Raw genomic sequence first — 25,881 nt, forward strand, 5'->3', positions numbered from 1 at the left:
GTGTAGGGTGCTGTCTTTCAGATGGGATGTTAAATGGGTGTCCTGACTCTCTGCGGTCATTAAGGATTCCATGTCACTTATTGTGGGGGTGTTAATCCTGGTGTCCTGGCTAAATTCCCAATCTGACCCTCAAACCATCATGGTCACCTAATAATCCCCAGTTTCCAATTGGCTCATTCATCCCTCTCCCCTGTAACTATTCCCCAGGTTGTTGCTGCAAATGAGAATGTGTTCTCAGTCAACTTACCTGGTAAAATAATGGATAAATTTAAAAAAATCAACCTCCTGTAGTTAGTACTACATCCACCAGAGGGCCACCTTTGACTCTGTCCCTGTATTTAAGGATCTCTGTGATGCTTTCTCTCCTCCAGTGGAATAGAGTAGAGCTATAGAGTTGTGTAATAGTTCATGTAGGTAGATGTCATGTGGAACAGTGGAGTCAGTGCAGAGGGAGTTGTCATTAGATGTAACCAGTATGTTATGTTGTAATAAAAGGGTGGAAATATAAACTTTTTGTCTTAACATGTGAAGAGTTTTTATTCTTATTTCTATAAAGTCTGTCAAACTGAAACTATGGAGATATTATCAGAACTTCTGCTTTTTCATTCTGAGTATCTCTTCACAGTCAGCATAGATAGAACAAAGACCCAATATGGTACAGATCTAGAATCAGGTTTCCCTCCCCAAATCCTAACTTTAACCATTTGTGGTGGAAATTCAAAACGGACCAAAGATCAGTGTCTTGTTGCAACTTCCCCCTGCACCGCCTGTCACAGAGTGCAAGACATAATTGTCTCTCCATTTGAAGGCTGGGGGTGCGGTAAACCTAGTCAGGATATATGTAGGGTATATGTGTATTTATCCAAAATTGGGACCCTGTGAATTCATACATACATCATATAGCATGATATAGAGTCATATCATGTAGTATATTATCACTTCAGTTGAATCATATGTTTAAAACTGATGAGCACTGTGAGAAACAAACGTGTTCAGATTAGAAACTAAGACTGGTGCAAGTCACGTGGTGACCAGTTTCCCCTTCACTGTGGTTGAAAGTTTAAAAAATAGTGTCACTACAGTAAATCACACAGACGAAGGGCAGTGCAGGGAGAAGACACAGCTACAGACGTATATTAGAGTTGAGGTTAGAAGTAGAAGTTACTGTATTTGACCACAAGTGTGTTAAGATGTCAGAGGGAGTCTATGAAAATTCAGATGGATATAAAGACGATGAGCCTGATGCAATGAAGAACACAGACATTGATGGCCAATTATATGGCAACGTAAGAGCCTTCATCCCCAGTCCAAGAGATAGAGTTGTTGCTTCAGGTAAGATTGCATGCATGCACACACATACACACGCACACACACACACACACACACACGCACACATACACAAATTACACACTACATTAAACAGGTGAGATTACCCTGTATTACTATATCTTTATTTGTCCCAATACTGGATGATACAGTAAAACACATTACTAAATATTACTTTACTTTCTTTAATAATTTGTGATACAGTACATGTTCAGTGGTGGAAGAGACCCTCTGGAATTGCTGCGGTGTGTCTGGGGCTGCTGTGTGTTCTCCTACTGGCTGGGATCATAGGCCTGTCTGTCTACTGTAAGTTTAGTATGTTGTCACTGAGACTTAAGTAGCCAACTTAATCATACTTAATCATCAATGGTGTGGTAATTACATTTCTGATTAACTCTTCCTTTTTACAGATGGAGTCATTGGTCATCGCGACTCAACAGAGCGAGACCAGCTACAGGCCAGTTACAGCCTTCTGACTAACGAGAGAGACCAGCTGCAGACCAGTTACAACAACACCATTGAAGAGAGAGACCAGCTACAGACCAGTTACAGCCTTCTGACTAACAAGAGAGAACAGCTGCAGACCAGTTACAACAAAGTGACTGAAGAAAGAGACCAGCTACAGACCAGTTACAACAGCATGACTGAGGAGAGAGACCAGCTACAGACCAGGGTTCGGTTCTATGGTGAGTGGAGTTCATTCATTTAATTTAGTACATACAGTACAAGAGATGTAGTATCTTTGTAGGCATTTGAATGCCTGCTGTTCTGTTGTGTTTATATCAGAGAAACCATGTCTATCTGGATGGTGGAAGTTTGGCACCAGCTGTTATTATGTCTCCTCCACGATGAACACAGCTGGGGCCGGTCAGAAGGAGTGCAGAACAATGGGAGGAGAGGTGGTTGTTATAAACAGCAGAGAAGAACAGGTAACAGATAATACATTATTAATACTTCAATGCTTGCTACTGTCTCTTTATTATCATCTACTTCTCTGATTAGTATTCAACATGTATAACCAACTGAATCGCAAATGTTCATGTCACTGTCAATTTATAAAATAGATTTCCTGTCAGAAACGAAAGTTTGCATGAGATTATATAAACTCAGCAAAAAAAGAAACGTCCTCTCACTGTCAACTGCGTTTATTTTCAGCAAGCTTAATTAACATGTGTAAATATTTATATGAACATAACAAGATTCAACAACTGAGACATAAATTGAACAAGATCCACAGACATGTGACTAACAGAAATTGAATAATGTGTCCCTGAACAAAGGTGGGGTCAAAATCATAAGTAACAGTCAGTATCTGGTGTGGCCACCAGCTGCATTAAGTACTGCAGTGCATCTCCTCCTTGTGGACTGCACCAGATTTGCCAGTTCTTGCTGTGAGATGTTACCCCACTCTTCCACCAAGGCACCTGCAAATTCCTGGACATTTCTGGGGGGAATGGTCCTAGCTCTCACCCTCCGATCCAACATGTCCCAGACATGCTCAATGGGAAAGAGATCGGGTTTCTTTGCTGGCCATGGCAGAACACTGACATTCCTGTCTTGCAGGAAATCACGCACAGAACGAGCGGTATGGCTGGTGGCATTGTCATGCTGGAGGGTCATGTCAGGATGAGCCTGCAGGAAGGGTACCACATGAGGGAGGAGGATGTCTTCCCTGTAACACACAGTGTTGAGATTGCCTGCAATGACAACAAGCTCAGTCCGATGATGCTGTGACACACCGCCCCAGACCATGACGGACCCTCCACCTCCAAATCGATCCCGCTCCAGAGTACAGGCGGTGTAACCCTCATTCCTTCAACGATAAATGCAAATTTGACCATCACCCCTGGTGAGACAAAACTGCAACTCGTCAGTGAAGAGCACCTTTTGCAAGTCTTGTCTGGTCCAGTGACGGTGGGTTTGTGCCCAATGGCTACGTTGTTGCCGGTTATGTCTGGTGAGGACATGCCTTACAACAGACCTATAAGCCCTCAGTCCAGCCTCTCTCAGCCTATTGCGGACAATCTGAGCACTGATGGAGGGATTGTGTGTTCCTGGTGCAACTTGGGCAGTTGTACCTATCCCGCAGGTGTGATGTTCAACTGTACCAATCCTGTGCAGGTGTTGTTACACGTGGTCTGCCACTGTGAGGACGATCAGCTGTCCATCTTGTCTCCCTGTAGCGCTGTCTTAGGTGTCTCACAGTATGGACATTGCAATTTATTGCCCTGGCCACATCTGCAGTGCTCATGCCTCCTTGCGGCATGCCTAAGGCACGTTCACGCTGATGAGCAGGGACCCTGGGCATCTTTCTTTTGGTGTTTTTCAGAGTCTGTAGAAAGGCCTCTTTAGTGTCCTAAGTTTTCATAACTGTGACCTTAATTGCCTACTGTCTGTAACCTGTTAGTGTCTTAACAACCGTTCCACAGGTTCATGTTCATTATTTGCTTATGGTCTACTATACTACTACTTGTACTTCTACTATATTATTACTACTCCTACTATTAATGTACTACTACCATACTACTAGCGTGGAACCCCGTATTATCGGCATATTCATCAGCGTTTAAGAAATATATTACCTTCAACTGTGTTATCCTGTGATCAAGCCATCAATATTTTGTGATTATTGGTGTCGTAAAATGTTAGCTAACGGGTTAGCAATTACCTTGTTTGACACTTCAGTGGAAGTGGAACTACTACTACTACTACTACTACTACTACTACGTCCCGTATTATCGGCATACGTTCCCCAGTTATTGGCCACCTTACTATTTTATTACAAGACATACGTTCAATTTTGTTCAGAAAAGAAACACCAACTTCGTCTCCGAAGTGTTTACAAGATAGTTGACTAGTTGGCTAGCCAACTGGTTTAAAAGAAAATTAATTGTCCATCAACTTTTAAATGCATAGCCCAGTGCACCCTCCTTTGGACTCTTCAAAAGGGTTCTTCACCAACATCCTCTTCAGTTTTGTAACCAAATAATGTCTCAATTTGTTTTACAGATTAACCTTTTGTTTTGAGGAAGTAGATAACAGATTAATACTAAAATATGAGTATGACTCATTTACATAAAATAAAACTTTAATTTCAGTAATGTGCATTGACATGCACAATGAAAACACTGTTGGAGTTTGTTGCAGAGATGCACTTGGAAAGTAAAGGAAGAAATACACAAGATGGGTTGAGTAAATATATATTATATTTTAGACGTAATTTAGAAAAAATGTTTCCTAATAAATAATTGCATATGAAAACAAACAATTAAATATTGGCCTCCATCCCTATATTGTTGCAGAAAGCACAATATTCAAAAGGCACTCGCACATCTGAGCAATCTTGTTGCAGGTGCATGGCAACAGTTGAAACAGGATGAAGGAAAAGAAGGAAACCGCACACTGCTCTGGATAGTATCACTGATATTTAATAAGCTTACGTATCGGCCTAACGGCCTTCGTCAGAGCTTTTGTGAATTTTCTGAAAACAGCACCTCTATGTAGACCTAGACCCACCTGGAGACAAAGGAAAAATAAATAAGTGCTACCAAACATAACAATATGCATTTCACAAATATTACAAAAGTGTATAAATAAGACGCATTGAATACGTCCATAAAACCACAATGAGGACATAGCAAGTTCTCATTAATCATTGGGTACATCATACGAAAAACATCAGAGTAATCTTAAATAGGGATATATTTCAAATTCACAACATAACATACATAGGCATTTCATCATTAAGTCCTTTAGGAAATAATGTCTGGAGGGTAAAAATCCCAAAACATTATCTTTTGCTCAGAGTATTATTAATATCACCTCCCCTGTCTGATATCTTAACTTTCTCTATGCCACAAAATCTAAAAGGTAGAAATGTCATGCTTTAGGTCATTAAAATGTACTGCGACTGGATAATCCCTGTCGTTTCTCCTGATTGAACTTTTATGTTCACTAATTCTCTGTTTGAGAGAGCGGGAGGTTACCGACATAGCAGAGCCCACATGGACATTTAATAATGTAAATAACATGGGTGGTGGAATACGTAATGATATCGTTTATTTGAAACCGTTTTCCTGTGTGTGGGTGGCAGAAATATTCACACTTCATCATATTGTTGCACTGTGCGCATCCTCTGCATTTATTGCTACCATTTGGTAGAGGGCGTAAAAGAGCCTGGCTGATTTTCTTTCGTGGCTGGCAGTTGGCATGAACCAATTTATCGCGTAAATTGCGACCTCTCCTATACACAATGAGTGGTGGATTTTTTAATTCAGCCGCAAAACTGGGTCCGATGATAAAATATGCCAGTGTTTCTTGACCACACCTCCCACTTTTCGCGAATTCAAAGTATATGTGGTTGTGAACATTACGGAGTGTTCTTTTGCTTTAGCGGGTCTTTTTTGTAACAATTCATCTCGTGTTTTTCACAATGCCTAATGAAGAGCTTCATCCACACATTGTGGCGAATAGCCTCTTCTTAGAAACCTAATGCGCATCTCCGCTGCTTTTTCTAGATAATCCTCTGTGGAGTGGCATATACGGCGCAGTCTGAAAAACTGGCTTCTAGGAAGTCCTCTTTTTAATGGCTCAGGATGGAAGCTGTCCCCCTGTAATAGAGTATTTATGTCTGTTTCTTTTCTATACAGAGTTGTAAACAGGTTTCCATTTGATTTCTCAATCCACATATCGAGGTAATGAACGCGTTGAGTGTCACTTTCAATAGTGAATTTGAGATCAATGTCATTGAGTATTGCCATAAAATCTGACAGCTCTTGTTCAGTTCCTTCCCATATGCAAAAAATGTCGTCAATATATCGATACCACTTCAGGATTTTATTAAAAAATGGGTTTTCGTCTGACGCAGGCCGTTAGGCCGATACATAAGCTTATTAAATATCAGTGATACTATCAAGAGCAGTGTGCGGTTTCCTTTTTTCCTTCATGCAGAAAGCACAATAAAACCTGCAGTGGAACTAGTGTTGTCAGAAGTCACAGCACACCCATGACACCTCGGACTCACACTCCTGCGGGGAGCTTGCAGGCAGATAATGCGCTCTGCAGTGAGCACTGCAGGTGGTGTCTTGTTTTAAAAAACAAATAGTAATAAAAAACTCAAACTGATTAACATGGTTTGTAAATGTAGAAGTACTGGAGCAATACTAGTAATTGACACAACTGAGAGAGAAAAACAACCAGATGATGAAGTACCTGAGGGTGGAGCCATGGGTGGTGGGACAGAGGTGGCTGCTGGAGCTGTTATCTTCCTTTCTGTGCTGCAGAGAGAAAAAGTAGTGTTAGACAGAGCTTGTTTCATGAAAACAATTTAACTTTTTACATCAATACCTTTGTAGGAAGTTGCAGAAGTTTTGGAGGAGGTGGACATGCCTTGAGGGCTGGTGCTATGGACTGAAGCTATGTAAAGAGAAAAATGTTTAAACATTGCAGTTTTATAAAAAACATAAACAGATTTTTTTTTTGTAATTTAACATGTGAGGTGGCTGTAGTCAAATTGCAGGGTGCAGGGACACCAGACAAGGCTGCTGTGGTGGTGTGACTAGGGGAGATGGAGGAAGTAGTTGGATGGAGACGGAGGAGGCCGCGTCGGTGGTGACAGATGGGGGGTGGTGTGCATCGTGGTGGTGGATGAAACCGCTGACAATGGCTTGGAGGAGCTAGTGTTTCTGGTGGTGGGGTTGAGGGGCCGACAATGGTGTGGCTGAGAGAGCAGGCACGTGGCCTATTTCTGCAGCTGGAGGCTCCGGCGGCTCCTACAGGTGTTGCACACTGGGAGGCGATGTCGGTGGTGACGCAGCTGTCAGGAGGGATTCCTGTGGGGCGTCCAGCAGAGGCGATGGCATCAATAGTCTCATCCATAGCAGCCCTCTCCTGTGCCCTCTGTGTTCTGAGGGCTGCCCGATGCGCTTTCTCCTCTGCCTTCTCCTTCTCACCCCTCTCCTGCCTCGTGTATTCCTTCCCGGTGAGGCATGCCGCGACCACTGGGAGTCTTCTGTATTGGTATAGCCGATACTTCAGGACAGTTAGGATGTGCCCCAGGTCCTTCGCTATCAGCCCCTCTATTAGGGGGTGCTCTTGTAGGGCTGGGACTGGAGCAGGGGCTGGGGGTCGTCCTGTAGTCGCTGGGGAGGAGGTGCTGGTGGACGGCACAGTGCTGCTATTCCAGGAGAGGCGGTGGTGGGACACGGAGGGACCAAGGCAGCATTAAACGGGACAATTCAATGGCTGAAGCGTCAAAAAGGAAGAGGCCACATTTCTTAAACCCTTCCACCACATAGCGCATGTCCTTGCAGCACTGGTACGGGTAACGTAATACTCTGGCAAATTCTGATTTGTTCACCATGTAGGAGTGGTCAACATGGCTGAGGTCTCCAGCTACCTTGGAGAACTCAGCCTTTAAAGGGCCAAACTACGCAACGTCCAGAGGCTACAGGGCATGGGTGCAGTGTGGTGGAAGACAAAGAAGTATTCCCTTAGTGCTGCCGCGATCACCTCCGGGTCCATGTGGATCCTGTGCCCATCGAAGAGAAGGAGAGGGCGCTCTTTCACTGTATACTTATTGAAGTGCTCATACCACTTCCTGAACAGGTCCCCGTCAATGTAGCCTCTGTTTGACCGTCCATACAAGGCTTGGGGGGGGCTCCCAGTGTGTTGTGGCCGCAGGGGAAACACTTGGGGTAGATGATAAACGGGGGGGGGGGGGGGGGGGGGACGTCATCTCTCTCCGTCTCGTCCTTTCTCTCTGAAAAAGTCCAGCTCGATGATGTGCTCCTTGGTCCCCAGAGCCTGCTGGTACATGTGTTTCACTCCCCAGGGGGCCAGCACTTTGTGCCTGCTTTGACCGTTACGAAATCCAGATGTATATACTTATAGATTTGTCTGGGTTTCTCCCTCAACCCACTCTCCTACAAGTGCTTCTCATAAGAAGTGAAGAAGGTGTCCATGGTCGGACGTGTGGCACACTCAGATCTCACCCTCTCCAGGGTGTCCAGCCTCCTCATGCTCAGATTCTTGTGCCTCCTCCTGAACATTTCCCACCACCTCTTCCCCAGTGGTGGGATTGTCTTCCCTGGGTGCTGAAACCTAGGATAGAATGTAAATTGTCCATCCAGGATGAACATTTTTATTTTGGCATCACAATACACATCCACATTTACATCACACACATTGAGAACAGTCTGTCCAGCATTCTACATACCTAAACCCATTGAACACCAGATACCGACAGATTTAATCAGCCTCTGTCTGGTGAAGGGGAACCCATGGCTGGAGCAGTAGATATAATACTGCTACAGAGAATTTTCATCCTCAGTGCAAGCAATGTGGGTGGTCCACTGCGACCACCATGGCTGAACTGACAGGGGGTCTGCCGAGGTACACCATGCACCTTGGTAGATAAGAAAATAAAACTGTTACAAGCAGATAAAATTCACATACATGTGGTAATCTCCTAAAAACAAAATATGCCTAAACTTGGCAGACTGGCAGATAGCCACCCCTGTCCCCAGTCCTCCATGGCATGGAACATGTCCACCTGACTCCACTGCTTCACTTCCTGCATGCTGTGGTGGGAATGTAGCTAAATAACTTGCCATAATTTACACATTCTAGAAAGATAACTCCATCTGAATATGTATAAACATTTGTAATTCATAGCTAAGGCATTGAAAGGTAATGATGAAAGATTTCACAATAACTGAAAGTGTACCCACCTCTGTTGTTGTTTTAATAAAAATTATTTTGATATCATACAGTTGAAGTCAGAAATGTACATACACTTAGGTTGGAGTCATTAAAACTCATTTTTCAACCACTCCACAAATGTCTTGTTTAAAAAATTAAAGTTTTGGCAAGTCGGTTAGGACTTCTACTTTGTGTGTGACACAAGGCATTTTTTCAGCAATTGTTTACAGACAGATTATTTCACTTATAATTCACTGTATCACAATTTCAGTGCGTCAGAAATGTACATACAGTCGTGGACAAAAGTTGAGAATGACACAAATATTAATTTTCATAAAGTCTATTGCCTCAGTTTGTTTGATGGCAATTTGCATATACTCCAGAATATTGTGAAGAGTGATCAGATGAATTGCAATTAATTGCAAAGTCCCTCTTTGCCATGCAAATGAACTGAATCCCCCCCCCCAAATCATTTCCACTGCTTTTCAGCCCTGCCACAAAAGGACCAGCTGACATCATGTCAGTGATTCTCTTGTTAACACAGGTGTGAGTGTTGACGAGGACAAGGCTGGAGATCACTCTGTCATGCTGATTGAGTTCGAATAACAGACTGGAAGCTTCAAAAGGAGGGTGGTGCTTGGAATCATTGTTCTTCCTCTGTCAACCATGGTTACCTACAAGAAAACACGTGCCATTATCATTGCTTTGCACAAAAAGGGCTTCACAGGCAAGGATATTGCTGCCAGTAAGATTGCACCTAAATCAACCATTTATCGGATCATCAAGAACATCAAGGAGAGTGGTTCAATTGTTGTGAAGAAGGCTTCAGGGCGCCCAAGACTGTCCAGCAAGCGCCAGGACCGTCTCCTAAAGTTGATTCAGCTGCGGGATCGGTGCGCCACCAGTACAGAACTTGCTCAGAAATGGCAGCAGGCAGGTGTGAGTGCATCTGCTCGCACAGTAAGGTGAAGACTTTTGGAGGATGGCCTGGTGTCAAGAAGGGCAGATAAGCCACTTCTCTCCAGGAAAAACATCAGGGACAGACTGATATTCTGCAAAAGGTACAGGAATTGGACTGCTGAGGACTGGGGTAAAGTAATTTAATCTGATGAATCCCCTTTCCGATTGTTTGGGGTATCCGGAAAAAAAAAGCTTAATAAGAATGGTACCAACACATCCTCCGAGAGTAACTTCTCCCAACCATCCAGGAACAGTTTGGTTACGAACAACGCCTTTTCCAGCATGATGGAGCACCTTGCCATAAGGCAAAAGTGATAACTAAGTGGCTCGGTGAACAAAACATCGATATTTTGGGTCCATGGCCAGGAAACTCCCCAGACCTTAATCCCATTGAGAACTTGTGGTCAATCTTCAAGAGGCGAGTAGACAACAAAACCCCACAAATTCTGACAAACCCCAAGCATTGATTATGCAAGAATGGGCTGCCATCAGTCAGGATGTGGCCCTGAAGTTAATTGACAGCATGCCAGGGCGGATTGCAGAGGTCTTGAAAAAGAAGGGTCAACACTGCAAATATTGACTCTTTGCATCAACTTCATGTAATTGTCAATAAAAGCCTTTGACACTTATGAAATGCTTGTAATTATACATCAGCATTACATAGTAACATCTGACAAAAATATCTAAAGACACTGAAGCAGCAAACTTTGTGGAAATTAATATTTTGGTCATTCTCAAATTTTCGATTCGACTGTACCCTAAGTTGACTGTGCCTTTAAACAGCTTGGAAAATTACAGAAAAGTATGTCATGGCTTTAGAAGCTTCTGATAGGTTAATTGACATAACTTGAGTCAACTGGAGGTGTTCCTGTGGATGTAATTCAAGGCCTACCTTCAAACTCAGTGCCTCTTTGCTTGACATCATGGGAAAATCAAAAGAAATCAGCCAAGACCTCAGAAAAACTTTGTCGACCTCCACAAGTCTGGTTCATCCTTGGGAGCAATTTCCAAACGCCTGAAGGTACCTGTAACGTTCGTCGTGAGGAATGGACCAAGGCGCAGCAGGTTGAGTGCTCATAATTAAACTTTTAATGTGAACACTGATAAACAAGAACACGATGAATAACAGTCTTGACGGCAACTTACAGCAATACAAGAACAACCTCCCACAAAATCCCATGACAAACACATACCTATATATAGGACCCTCAATCAGAGGCAACAAGAAAACACCTGCCTCCAATTGAAGGTCCAACCCCCAATTAACTAAACATAGAAATAGACTAGACTAGATAGAACATAGAAATACACTAACATAGAACAGTGCCCAAAGACCCCGGAATACATAAATCAAACACCCCTCTACATAGACACACACCCCGAACCACATAAACAAAATACCCCCCTGCCACGTCCTGACCAAACTACAATAACAAATAACCCCTTACTGGTCAGAACGTGACAGTACCACGCTCATCTGTACAAACAATAGTACGCAAGTATAAACACCATGGGACAATGCAGCCGTCATACGGCTCAGGATGGAGACGCGTTCTGTCTCCTAGAGATGAATGTACTTTGGTGCGAATGCAAATCAATCCCAGAACATCAGCAAAGGACCTTATGAAGATGCTGGAGGAAACAGGTACAAAAGTATCTATATCCACAGTAAAACGAGTCCTATATCGGCATAACCTGAAAGGCCGCTCAGCAAAGAAGAAGCCACTGCTCCAAAACCGCCATAAAAAAGCCAGACTACGGTTTGCAACTGCACATGGGGCAAAGACCGTACTTTTTGGAGGAATGTCCTCTGGTCTGATGACACAAAAATAGAACTGTTTGGCCATAATGACCATTGTTATGTTTGGGTCTTCCAAATGGACAGTGACCCCAAGCATACTTCCAAAGTTGTGGCTAAATGGCTTAAGGACAACAAAGTCAAGGTGTTGGAGTGGCCATCACAAAGCCCTGACCTCAATCCCATAGAAAATATGTGGGAAGAACTGAAAAAGCATGTGTGAGCAAGGAGGTCTACAAACATGCCTCAGTTACACCAGCTCTGTCAGGAGGAATGGGCCAAAATGCACCCAACTTATTGTGGGAAGCTTGTGGAAGGCTACCCGAAACGTTTGACCCAAGTTAAACTATTTAAAGGCAATGCTACCAAATACTAATAGAGTGTATGTCAACTTCTGACCCACTGGGAATGTGATGAAATAAATAAACGCTGAAATAAATCCTTCTCTCTTCTATTATTCTGAAATGTCACATTCTTAAAATAAAGTGGGAATCCTAACTGACCTAAGACAGGGAATTTTTACTCTGATTAAATGTCTGGAGTTGTGAAAAACTGAGTTTAAATGCATTTGGCTGAGGTGTATGTAAACTTCTGACTTCAACTGTACATTGTAACATTTGACAAAATACTACCTCAATGTAGTTGTTGTAAGAAGAAACACAGCCAACAGTGATAGGTGTCAAGAAGTTAATGGTTCAAAGTAGAAACCCCCCGTCAGACGACTCCAATTTTGACACGGTAAAGCTTGACAACGTTCAGCTGTTTTCATGATATGTAATATCTAACACTTTCAATTCATTTAGTTTTTGGTTACTATTATACTACTACTATCATGAAACTACTACTATACTGTACTATACTATACTACTACTAATATAATACTACTATACTAATATACTACTACTACTATTATACTACTAATATTATACTACTACCATTATACTGCTACTATTACACTGCTACTATTATACTTCTACTATTACACTACTACTATTATACTACTAGTATTATACTACTACTTTTATTATACTACTCTTATACTGCTACTATTATACTGCTTCTATTATACTATGTCTATTATACTATGACTATTATACTACTACTATTATACAGTGGTGTAAAGTACTTAAGTAAAAAATACTCGAAAGTACTACTTAAGTAGTTTTTTGGGGTATGTGTACTTTTACTTTCTACTTACTTTTCCAGCAGTGGTGGAAAATGTACCCAATTGTCAAAGTAAAGATACCTTAATAGCAAATGATTGAAGTAAAAGTGAAAGTCACCCAGTAAAATACTACTTGAGTAACAGTCTAAAAGTATTTGATTTTAAATATACTTAAGTATCAAAAGTAAAGGTATAAATCATTTTAAAATCCTTATATAAAGCAAACCAGACGGCATAATCTTCTTGTTTTTTTAATTTACGGATAGCCATGGGCATGCTCCAACACCATGGGCATGCTCCAACACAAGCATGTGTTTAGTGAGTCTGCCAAATCAAAGGCAGTCGGGATGGCCAAGGATGTCCTCTTGATCAGTGTGTAAATTAGACAATTCTCTTGTCCTGGTAAGCATTCAAAACGTAACAAGTACTTTTGGGTGTCAGGGAAAATGTATGGAGTAAAAAGTATATAATTATCTTTAGGAATGTAGTGAAGTAAAAGTCCTATAACACTATTACTATTATATTACTACTATTATAATAATACTATTATACTACCACTATTATACTACTACTACTAATATTATACTACTACTATTATGTAAGTCTCTGAAGTGGAGATTAAATAATGGCCATTGTTTTTCTGCCAAAATCATATTATAGATATTCATTCATGGATTTAAGAAGAATGTCTGGATTGGTACTTATAAAAAAGACGGAATCTGGCAGTGGGTTGGCAACACACCGTTTACAACTACGTGAGTGATTGACAGTTCTGAATTACTTTTACTATCTGTTTCTCTGTTGTCGTAATGATCATTTTTACAGTCCGGGAATCTCATCCCCAGTCAGCTCTCTCTCTCTCTCTCTCTCTCTCTTTCTCTCTCTCTCTCTCTCTCTCTCTCTCTCTCTCTCTCTCTCTCTCGAATGGTAGCAATTAAGCCTGGTGACGAGGTTAATTAATGAACTGATTCTCTGATGTTTTAGATGATTTTCAACTCTGATTCACTGTGTGGTTTATAGGTATTGGATGGAAGGGGAACCTAACAACTTGAATGACAAGGTGGCTTGTGTTGAGATCTCACAGACAGCAACAGACCCATTGAAGAGTTGGAAGGACGGACCATGTGTTGAACAACACTGGGTCTGTGAGAAACCAATCAAACTGTAATTATTGGTTATCCCTGTGAGGCTTAAGATGCTTTTGTCTCTCTCTCTTTCTCTCTCTCTCTTTTCTAGTTGTTTACTGGTAGTGTCTAGTAGTTATCATGTTAATGGTTGGAAACAGTGCTGAGTGGTTAAGTGATGATGGCTAGTAGTTATCATGTTGATGGTCATGCTGAATGGTTAAAGGTGTTTGTAAGGGGTATGACATATGGTATGACCAAATGTTAGGTATAAAAGGCTGTGTACATTGTATGATATTCAGAGCTCTCGTGAATAAACTTGGTTGACTATTGTAGGCTGGGCCTCTGTCTGACTTAGAATTTCTCACAATCAAATGCAGACCGTATTACCACCCAAGAGAACTTGCATGGGTTATCGTCAGAGCCGTGTATATTCCCCCGAAAGCGGATACCAAGAAGGGCATCAAGGAACTTCACTGGACTTTATGCTAAATATATACTGAGGCTGCATTTATTGTAGCTGGGGATTTTAACAAAGAAAATCAGAGAACAAGGCTACCTAAATTCTATCAGCATATTGATTGCACTACACGAGCGAGTAACACAGTCGACCACCGCTACTCTAACTAACTGTAACGGCTGTCTTCGTCGTCAGATGAAACAGAGAAGTCATCATCGGAAAAAGTGGACCAATACGCAGCGGGGGATGTGTTCATCATTAGTGTTTTAATGAAAAAAGAGAACACTACAAAAATTAACAAAAGACGACAGCAAACAGTTCTGTTAGGAAAACACACTAACAAAATACAATTACCCACAAAACCCAAAGGAAAAACATGCTCCTTATGTGTGACTCCCAATCAACAACAACGAACTTCAGCTGTACTGATTGGGAGCCACACATGGCCCAAAACACAGAAATACAAAAACCTAGAAAAAGAACATAGAACGCCCACCCAATGTAACACCCTGGCCTAACCAAAATAAAGAACAAAAAAACCCTCTCTATGGCCAGGGCGTTACACTAACTCAATTCATTGAAGGTCCACCTACGCCCTGCTTTTGGCAAATCTGGCCATGACCCCATCTTTTCGCTCTCCTCCTATAGGCAGAAACTAAAACAGGAAATGCCTGTGCTTAGGTCTATCCAATGCTGGTCTGACCAATCTGATTCCACGCTTCAAGATTGCTTCGATCACGTGCATTGGGATATGTTCCGGGTAGCCTCAGACAATAACATTGACGTACACGCTGACTCAGTGAGCGAGTTTATAAGGAAGTGTATAGGAGATGTTGTACCTGCTGTAACTATTAAAACCATCTCTAACCAAAAAATGTGTATTGATGGCAGAATATGTGCAAAATTGAAACCACCTACCAATCAGTAACATAATGGTGAACACAAGCACACTATTGATGGGGTGGAGGGAATCAGTAATATAATGGTGAATATAAACACAATATTGATGCGGTAGAGGGAATCAGTAACATAATGGTGAATATAAACACAATATTGATGGAGGGAATCAGTAACACCTTCGTGCCCTTTGTGCTGTTGTCTGTGCCCAATAATGTTTGTACCATATTTTGTGCGGCTACCATGTTGTGTTGCTGCCTAGCTATGTTGTTGTGATGTATGTTTTTTCATATATATATATTATTATTTATTTTATTTTTTTTCCCAGCCCTCTTCCCCGCATGAGGCATTTTGCCTTTTGGTAAGCCGTCATTGTAAATAAGAATGTTTTTAACTGACTTGCCTAGTTAAATAAAGGTTAAATAAAAAATATATAAATGATGTCAAAAAAAAAATGACCAAAGAGGACATCACTAACTATTACGGGTCAAACTGGTTATAACTGGATCATTACAACGGAAAGAAGGACAGTTCAGATTACTTTATGGTACATTGGTTGGGGTTGTGGAATGATCAGTGATATACAGAAAATATGAACATAATAAAGAGTATTAAGTAAGCTGTATCTGATGCTCCGTAAAATAATATTTACACATGACCCTCCCCTTGTACAGTCAAAAAATGTGCAGACCCTCCTAATATTAAAATTAACTAAACAAATGTATTACCACCACAAATTGCAATAACTAGCAATATGTTGAAAAACATATTGCTACAATTTGTTTTATTAATTTTAATATTGGGAGGGTCTGCACATTTTTTGACAGTACAAGGTGAGGGTCACGTGTAAATATTTTTTTACGTTGTGGAAGGTAGTGATTTTATTTTTATGACGCCTCAGCAAGTCAGTTATATATATATTTTTTTTTTCTTCTGAGCTTTCTTATATCTGTCACGTTCGTCATAAGGATCGGACCAAGGCGCAGCGTGAGTAAAGCTCCACATAATTTTAATAAATTCAAACTCACTGAACAAAACAACAAACAACCAAAGGAAAAGTGCACATCAGTAGCTCCACGAAGGCAACTATACATAGACAAGATCCCACAACACAAATGAGGAAAATGGTTACCTAAATATGATCCCCAATCAGAGACAACAGCTGTCTCTGATTGGGAACCATATCAGGACAACATAAACATACACAAACACCATGACATACAAAAACCCTAGACATACAAAAACTAGAGTACCCACCCTAGTCACACCCTGACCTAACCAAAATATATAGAAAAACAGAGATATCTAAGGTCAGGGCGTGACAATATCTAGGACAGACACTTCCAAACCTTTTTCCTTTAGATGTCATTATTATTTTAAAGCTTTGCCATTTATGAATGTGTTAGTCAATGTGTTTCTGTGGACTATAGTAGTAATGTTCCAAATCAAATAGCTACAATTAACTGCAGTATGTTACCTTAGTACCCCCCCCCGTTGTCAAAGCAACAGTTGTCAAAGCAACAGTTTAGTGTCAAAGTGGATAGATGGTAGGTTGTGTGATTGTTCACTGCCTCCTTGTGACTTCTGTTGTCTCTGTCAGTGAACACATGGCTGCTGAAAGGATTCTTGATAACTGAGCCCCACCCCCGTTGTCAAAGCAACTGTTGTCAAGCAACAGTTTAGTGTGTCAAAGTGGATAGATAGTAGGTTGTATGATTGTTCACTGCCTCCCTGTGGCCTCTGTTGTCTCTGTTAGTGAACACAATGGCGGCTGAAAGGATTCTCGATTACTGAACCCCGGCCCCTCTCTCCTCCCACGCCTCTCATAACGTTGGCAAGGTTCCAGGCTGACTACATTGCAAACACCTGACAGAACTCACAACTTCTGGATAGGTATTTAACATATCAGTTAACCAAATCATATGGTATAGCATTCTGATGCTCATTTGTTGATGCGTGCAACTCAACTGCAATATGGTTGGCCTGGAACGAGACAGCTCTCTCCTCATTATGGTTGATTGATTGAGCTCTGACTTACAGAAAACATCTAACCCTGCTACTGATCTCCCTCCCTCCCTCCCTAATCTTTCTTTGAATCTAAATATCTTTGTAGCCACTTCTAATTATATCTGGGAACAAACACATTTTCTTCAAGTGAGCTGACATTAATATCTTTATAGCAGATGTACAGGTAGTGTCACGACTTCCGCCGAAGTCGGTCCCTCTCCTTGTTCGGGCGGCGTTCAGCTGTCGACGTCGCCGGCCTTCTAGCCATCGCCGATCCACTTTTCATTTTCCATTTGTTTTGTGTTTGTTTTACACACCTGGTTTCAATTCCCCAATTACATGTTCACTATTTAACCCTCTGTTTTCCCCATGGTTTTTGTGGGGGTTTGTTTTATGTATTTCGGTCCTTTTGTGTGGGCTTGGTATATCTACATGTATTTGGTAATGTTGAGTAAAGTTACTTTTATTACTCATCTCTGCTGTCCTTACAGGTAGTGGATAAATAGGGCAGGAGATGTAATATTGCTGAATGCTTTTCTTTATTGGTTTTAACAAAAGCTGCAATGCACATGACAACAAATGCCAATTCACATGTCAGAGGAAATTTGAACAATCTAACAAACAATGTGTGTAGCATTTATTACAGGACTGGTCTGACAATCTGAAAGTTGGGAAAGTTCTGCTTTTATTACTGAATATTTCCTGCATTTGTAGGCGGGAGCGATGATGGATGGGGACGCTGGGGGTTGCAATAAAATCTGCTTGTCATATTTGATTGAAAGCAGAAAACTTGTGTTGCTGGTTTGATTTTATTCTCTTTGGAGTGTTTTCTTAACCATCTGGCAATTCAGGTCACTTTTTCCTTTCTTAGTACTCTGCAGTTTGTAAACGACGTCACACCACAGGTCTTTCTTGTCTGTTCTCTTCATCACCTCTGTAATTTTGAACACCTCGTAGGGGGGAATCAACACTTCTTTCTCATGTGGCAGCTGAGAGTACTTCCCCAGTGGGGCACCAAAGTAGGTAGCGATCTCAAAACAGGATTTAGTTCGAAAGCCTTTAGCAATTTCCTTGTCTAAAGAGCTCGAGGTGAACTGTCCGAATCTTATTGTAGGATTTCGGTCATGGTGGAAAGTCACATTGGTTCCACGGAAGGTGTAGAAATGCTTTTTAATAAAGCGTTTCAAAAAATTGTTGTTCAGGATTCGTAAGGCATTGGTCAGAAGGAAGTGCAGGGAGTGGTACTGGAATGTTGTGCTGTAGCTCTTCTTTTGGGTACGAGTGGCCTCGTTGAATGACTTGTAAATGTTGGATGTTGCATTCACATACACCTGGATTGCCAGGGAATAGTTTTTAGACAGTTTTCCTTTTATTTTGTAATGCTTCTCAGCAGCGGTCCAAGCCTGGTTGAAATCTTTGTTCTCTTGTCTCTCTTTTGGCAGGTAAAGGTCTAGCACCTTCCTGAGCATCTTATCCTCACAGCCCTTGTAGGAGTCATCAACAGAGTCTGGAGCCATGTTTAAAGGGATGTTGGATTTTAGACCATGCAGAGGGAGACTGACCTTTAGTGAATGGAAGAAAGAAAAATAGACAAACAGGTATGAAACAAGAAAATGCAGATAATATTATTATGATGAGAGACAGCTGTAAGTCTGTTAGTTATTTAAGATGTTTAAGATGTTGTGGGTGGGTGGGAGGTGCTGAGTTGACATGGAATTGTTTTAAGATGGTCATACTATGGATCATTTAGCTATTTGATTTTGAATTTTAGGACCCCTTTAGGTATATAAAAAAGTAATAATAATTTGATGAAAAATAAAATAATTAGCCATTCCTTCTAACCCCATAGAAACACATTGGATAACACATTCATCAATGGCAGAAAGCACAGTCAAAAAATAATTCCCGAAAAAACAAGGTTCTAAAGTGTCGGTCCTAAAGCTAGGCGATATAAGAAAACTCAGGAAATGTGTATGTATATATATATATTTCTTTACACATATATAACACCTTTTTTGGGGTAGGCACAAAACTACCTTCATTCTTTGATTCATCTTTTTTAAACCGGTATCTGTTACCTTCAGACGAGTCCCGTGACACTTAACTTTGTCCATACAGAAATGTTGCCTGTTATTTTGCTCTTTCACTCTCTCTCTCTCAAAATAGTGTAGTATCTTACCATCTTGGAGTCCAAACCCAAAATCCAAGCCTGGACGAAATACATCACAGTAAAGGTTAGGATCTTATGTCTTGACATGATGTCAAAATGTATTGGTCAAGGGGCAACTTGTAAGATACAGAATCAGCATTCAAATGTTAAACTTTCAGGAGCCTTGTGCCAGTGCTCACCAGTGCGCTTGTGGTTACTTTCACAGTCCCGCCTCTCATGCTGAGAACAGGCACAAGTACCACTGAAACACCATAGCACAGTGAACACACACACACACACACACACACACACACACACACACACACACACACACACACACACACACACACACACACACACACACACACACACACACACACACACCAAATGACTTCTGAGAATTGTTTGTTCACACTTCTTCCATGCTGATCTACGTGTGAACATGACCAACACCAGCAACACCGCTGCTGGTACTAAATAAAGGTTCCCATGGTAACAGTACAGAAAGACCCTTAACCTCATCATCATCCTTCTCCTCTAATCAGGGACTGATTCAGGTCTGGAATACTGATAGCCAATATATCACTTGAATCAATCAATACCCCAGAATAATGGAAAGCAGCACTACAGTGAAGATTGAGGCCCCCAGTCCAGGGTTTTCCAACACTCTCCTCAGGGACCAACAGACGTTTCACATTTTTGATTTAGTTCTAATCTGGTCAACCTGATTCAGTCTACTAACCATCAACCCCTTGACTAATTGATGCAGGTGTGCCAGTCTGGTGAATCCAGAGGAGAGGGTTGGGAAGTACTGCACCTACTGTACAGTGTAGTATGGAGACCTGGTCCTGGAGTGCTGCAGGCACTTCATGGTTTCATTTAACTGACCTGGAAGACCAGGTGTGTTGAATTTAGGCAATCACTGAACTGATCAATTAGCTAAGTGGCTCAGTGTGGTCTGTAGTTGTGACAAAATCCTGCAGTACCTGCAGCACTCCAGAAAGAGGTTTTTCCAGTCTGAGTTTTGTCTGCCAATCCTTCCTTTTGCTGGTGGAGTTAAATACTGCCCTCTTCTGGCTGCTGTGCAGAATGAACCATGTCAAATAACTAAAGCAGGGTTTCCCAAACTCAGCCCACGGGACCCCAAAGGGTGCACATTTTGGTTTTTACCCAGCACTACACAGCTGTTTAAACTAATCATTAAGCTTTGATAATTTGAAACAGCTGTGTAGTGTTCAACAAAAAGTGCACTCCTTTGAGTCCAGAGGACCAAGTTTGGGAAACACTGCACTAAAGGCATCTGGGTACATTAGTGTGTGTTTGGTTTTCAGTGGTCTCTCCTGCCAGTTTCCAGGGTATGATTTAGACAGTATCCCAATATTCTAATTCTGCTGGTTATGGTTGTTTCCTTTACTTTGTTATGACTGAGATGTGAGAGACGTGGTAGGTTGACAGGGATCCATTCCTTTGTTATGACTGAGATGTGAGAGACCTGGTAGGTTGACAGGGATCCATTCCTTTGTTATGACTGAGATGTTAGAGACCTTGTAGGTTGACAGGGTTCCATTCCTTTGTTATGACTGAAATGTGAGGGACCTGGTAGGTTGACAGGGATCCATTCCTTTGTTATGACTGAGATGTGAGAGACCTGGTAGCTGGTTAGGGTTTCATTCCTTTGTTATGACTGAGATGTGAGAGACCTGGTAGGTTGATAGAGTTCCATCACATTGCATTCATATGGTGAGGTCTTTCAGATCTGGGGTGGTAAAAAAATGAAAGGAGACAAGGAAAGGAAGGTAGCAGGTTGAGACTGTTGGGATGTGACCTTAGTGATTGTGAATATAGTTGATGAATGTGTCAAGTTTATGCTGGAGTCCAGCCACTGTATAGACAGCACATAATCCAGCAGATGTAGCTGTGTAGAGCGATGTGAGTTTGCACAGATCAATAGAAAATCAAATAAAATTGTATTGGTCACATACGTGTTTAGCAGATGTGATTGTGGGTGTAGCAAAATGCTTGTGTTTCTAGCTCCAACAGTGCAGTAGTATCTAACAAGTAATATCTAACAATTTCACAACAATACACACAAATTCAAAGTAAAGGAATGGACTTAAGAATATATACATTTTTGGATGAGCTATGTCAGAGCGGCATAGACTAAGATACAGTAGAATAGGATACAGTATATACATATGAGGTGAGTAATGCAAGATATGTAAACATTATTAAAGTGAGGTCACATTCTAATGCCGCACACAGGCAGGAAACACCACATGGCTTCTGAGAATTGTTTGTTCACACTTCTTTCATACTGATCTACTTGTGAACATGACTAACAACAGCAACACCACTGCTGATACTAAATAAAGGTTCCCATAGTAACAGTACAGAAAGACCCTTAAACCTCATCATCATCCTTCTCCTCTAATCAGGGACTGATTCAGGCCTGGAATACTAATAGCCAATATATCACTTTAATCAATCAATACCCCAGAATAATGGAAAGCAGCACTACAGTGAAGATTGAGGCCCCCAGTCCAGGGTTTCCCAACCCTCTCATCAGGGACCAACAGACATTTCACATTTTTGTTTTAGACCTAATCTGGCACACCTGATTCAGTCTACTATCCATCAACCCCTTGACTAATTGATGCAGGTGTGCCTGTCTGGTGGTCCCAGAGAAGAGGGTTTGAAAGTACTTCATCTACAGTGTAGTATGGAACCCTGGTCTTGGAGTTCCGCAGGAACTTCATGTTTTTCATTTAACTGACCTGGAAGACCAGGTGTGTTGAATTTAGGCAATCACTGATCTGATCAATTAGCTCAGTGGAGACAGTTCTCTACGTATTGTGGTTGATAGATTGAGCAGTACAGGGCTCTAACCTCACAGACATATGAAACTACTGACCCTGCTTCTGCTCTCCATCAAGTTTATTTCGAAGCCATTAATAAGTGTCATTTATTTAAACAACTATTTCTTCATCTTTGTTAAACTTTGAATTTTTGTTTAAATCTAAATATCTTTTGTAGCCTTTTCTAATTATAAAACTGAGAACAAACTCATTTTCTTCAAGTGAGCTGAAATTAAAATCTTTGTAACAGATGTACAGGTAGTGGATAAATAGGACAGGAGATGTAATATTGCTCAATGCTTTTCATTATAGGTTTTTAGCAAAAGCTGCAGTGCACATGACAGCAAATGCCAATTCACTGGCAGAAGAAATGTTAACAATCTAACAAACAATGTATGTAACATTCACAATAGGACAGATCTGCCAATCTGAAAGTTGGGAATGTTCTGCTAATGTTTTATTACTGATTATTTCCAGCATTTGTGGGAGGGAGCAACAATGGATGGGGAAGCCAAGGGTTACAATACAATCGACAATACAACACAAAATGTCAAAATTTGACTGAATGCAGAAAATCTGTGTTGCTGGTTTGATTTTATTCTCCTTGGAGTGGTTAAACCATCGGAGTGTTTTATTAACCATCTGGCATTTCAGGTCACTTTTTTATTTCTTAGTACTCTTCAGTTTGTAAACTCTCTTGCTAAGAACAGGCACATAAGGGCACAAGTACCCCTCAAACACCATAGCACAGTAAACACATGCACACACAACACCAAATGACTTCTGAGAATTGTTTGTTCACACTTCATTCATGCTGATCTCTGTGTGAACATGACCAACACCACTGCTGACACTGAGAAAAGGTTTCCCATAGTAACAGTGCAGAAAGACCCTTAAACCTCATCATCATCCTTCTCCTCTAATCAGGGACTGATTCAGGTCTGGAATACTAATAGCCAATATGCCACTTTAATCAATCAATCACCCAGAATAATGGAAAGCAGCGCTGCAGTGAAGATTGAGGCACCCAGTCCAGGGTTTTCCAACACTCTCCTCAGGGACCAACAGACGTTTCACATTTTTGTTTTAGACCTAATCTGGCACACCTGATTCAGTCTACTAACCATCAACCCCTTGACTAATTGATGCAGGTGTGCCAGTCTGGTGGTCCCAGAGGAGAGAGCTGGGAAGTACTGCATCTACAGTGTAGTAGGGAACCCTGGTCCTGGAGTGCTGCAGGAACTTCATGTTTTTCATTTAACTGACCTGGAAGACCAGGTGTGTTGAATTTAGGCAATCACTGAACTGATCAATTAGGTAAGTGGCTCAGTGTGGTCTGTAGTTGTGACAAAATCCTGCAGTACCTGCAGCACTCCAGAAAGAGTTTTTTCCAGTCTGAGTTTTGTCTGCCAATCCTTCCTTTTGCTGGTGGAGTTAAATACTGCCCTCTTCTGGCTGCTGTGAGGAATGAACCATGTCAAATAACTAAAGCAGGGTTTCCCAAACTCAGCCCACGGGACCCCAAAGGGTAGTTTTGTCCTAGCTCTACACAGCTGATTCAACTAATCATTAAGCTTTGATAATTTGAAACAGCTGTGTATAGTTCAGGCAAAAAACAAAAAGTGCACTCCTTTGGGTCCAGAGGACTGAGTTTGGGAAACACTGCACTAAAGGCCTCTGGGTACATTAGTGTGTGTTTGGTTTTCAGTGGTCTCTCCTGCCAGTTTCCAGGGTATGATTTAGACAGTTTCCCAATATTCTAATTCTGCTGGTTATGGTTGTTTCCTTTCCTTTGTTATGACTGAGATGTGAGAGACCTGGTAGGTTGACAGAGTTCCTTTCCTTTGTTATGACTGAGATGTGAGAGACCTGGTATCTGGTTAGGGTTCCATTCCTTTGTTATGACTGAGATGTGAGAGACCTGGTAGGTTGACAGGGTTCCTTTCCTTTGTTATGACTGTGATGTGAGAGACCTGCTAGGTTGATAGAGTTTGCACAGATCAATATAGGTCACATTCTAACGCACGGACACAGGCAGGAAACAACACATGGCTTCTGAGAATTGTTTGTTCACACTTCTTCCATACTGATCTATGTGTGAACATGACCAACACCAGCAACACCACTACTGGTACTAAATAAAGGTTCCCATAGTAACAGTAAAGAAAGACCCTTAAACCTCATCATCATCCTTCTCCTCTAATCATGGACTGATTCAGGCCTACTAATAGACAATATACCACTTTAATCAATCAATCACCAAGAATAATGGAAGTGAACAGTGAAGATTGAGGCCCCCAGTCCAGTCCACTCCTCTCAGGACCACCAGATGTTTCACATTTTGGTTATAGCCCTAAACTGGCACACCTGATTCAGTCTACTATCCATCAACCCCTTGACTAATTGATGCAATTGTGCCAGTCTGGTGAACCCAGAGGAGAGGGTTGGGAAGTACTGCACCTTGTAGGCAACCGTTGTCCTGGAATGCCACAGAGAAGACCAGGTGTGTTGCATTTAGGCAATCACGGATGTGACCCCTACTGTGTGAGACTGGATTTGAGTAGCCCTAGTCTAAGCTTTCTCTGTCAATCATGCCTTTAGCTGGTTAAGTGAAATGCTTCCCTCTTCTGGTAACTGTGAAGAATGCTCCATGTCACTGCAGCCTACCTAGACCGAAGCATCTGTCAACTCTCTATTTAAAACGTTTGTTTCCCCAGAATCCAACTCCAAAATAAGTGTGTGGCCCATTAACAGGTGTGAGACAGTCATGTGAATATGAAAACCCCTTTATCAGATCAATTAATAAAAGGTCAATGACTAAAATATATCCTTGATTGTTGTACAATTTGATTTTCATTGTCAACCTGCCTCATAGACAAACCACCTAGACTGTGTCTGACATCTGTCTTGACTACTACTGACTAAAACTACTGTGTTCTAATCATACTACATACTATTTAGAATGTAGCCTGGCGAGCCGGCCGGATCTGTTACATTAATATTACTCTACATGGTTATCTGTCTGGTTATTACGATGCTATTTACAATGTACAGTCTAGTTAAAATGTATGCAGTAAGCATCAAATATTAACGTACTAGACTCACCCATACTGAGAATGTGTCTTCTACAGTCTATCCACTTATCTTATTTTCAGCTAATTATTATCTGGGTCTGAAGTGACAATTCTCTTCCTCAATAGCATGTAGTGAAGGACACTAAAATCAAATCAAATCAAATCAAATCAAATTTATTTATATAGCCCTTCGTACATCAGCTGAAATCTCAAAGTGCTGTACAGAAACCCAGCCTAAAACCCCAAACAGCAAGCAATGCATGTGAAAGAAGCACGGCGGCTGGGAAAAACTCCCTAGGAAACACTCCTGAGAAAGGCCAAAAACCTAGGAAGAAACCTAGAGAGGAACCAGACTATGAGGGGTG

At 41.4% G+C, this 25,881-nt stretch overlaps 2 protein-coding genes across 3 annotated transcripts; one reads left to right on the top strand and one right to left on the bottom strand.

Annotated features, from left to right (window-relative positions):
- Window positions 1–1,073: 1,073 nt before the first annotated feature.
- Window positions 1,074–19,047, top strand: LOC115202373 (CD209 antigen-like protein C). Of its 2 annotated transcripts, XM_029766499.1 has the most exons (6): window positions 1,074–1,332; window positions 1,531–1,632; window positions 1,737–2,012; window positions 2,113–2,255; window positions 13,611–13,705; window positions 13,971–14,409. In XM_029766499.1, the coding sequence occupies exons 1-6, from the start codon at window positions 1,191–1,193 to the stop codon at window positions 14,116–14,118; spliced, it is 906 nt and encodes a 301-aa protein (XP_029622359.1). In that variant the 5' UTR covers window positions 1,074–1,190; the 3' UTR covers window positions 14,119–14,409. The 2 variants fall into 2 exon arrangements, with proteins under 2 accessions (XP_029622359.1, XP_029622360.1); XM_029766500.1 differs by lacking the exons at window positions 13,611–13,705; window positions 13,971–14,409 and adding an exon at window positions 18,881–19,047.
- Window positions 17,959–19,744, bottom strand: LOC115202377 (ecto-ADP-ribosyltransferase 5-like). The gene is made up of 2 exons (XM_029766507.1): window positions 19,618–19,744; window positions 17,959–19,000 (listed from the first exon to the last, which is right to left on the bottom strand). Exons 1-2 carry the CDS (start codon window positions 19,693–19,695, stop codon window positions 18,248–18,250), a joined length of 831 nt encoding a protein of 276 aa, XP_029622367.1. The 5' UTR covers window positions 19,696–19,744; the 3' UTR covers window positions 17,959–18,247.
- Between the last annotated feature and the right edge of the window lie 6,137 nt (window positions 19,745–25,881).

The sequence above is a fragment of the Salmo trutta genome, chromosome 11, assembly GCF_901001165.1.
Source record: "Salmo trutta chromosome 11, fSalTru1.1, whole genome shotgun sequence".
Classification (NCBI taxonomy): Eukaryota; Metazoa; Chordata; class Actinopteri; order Salmoniformes; family Salmonidae; genus Salmo; species Salmo trutta.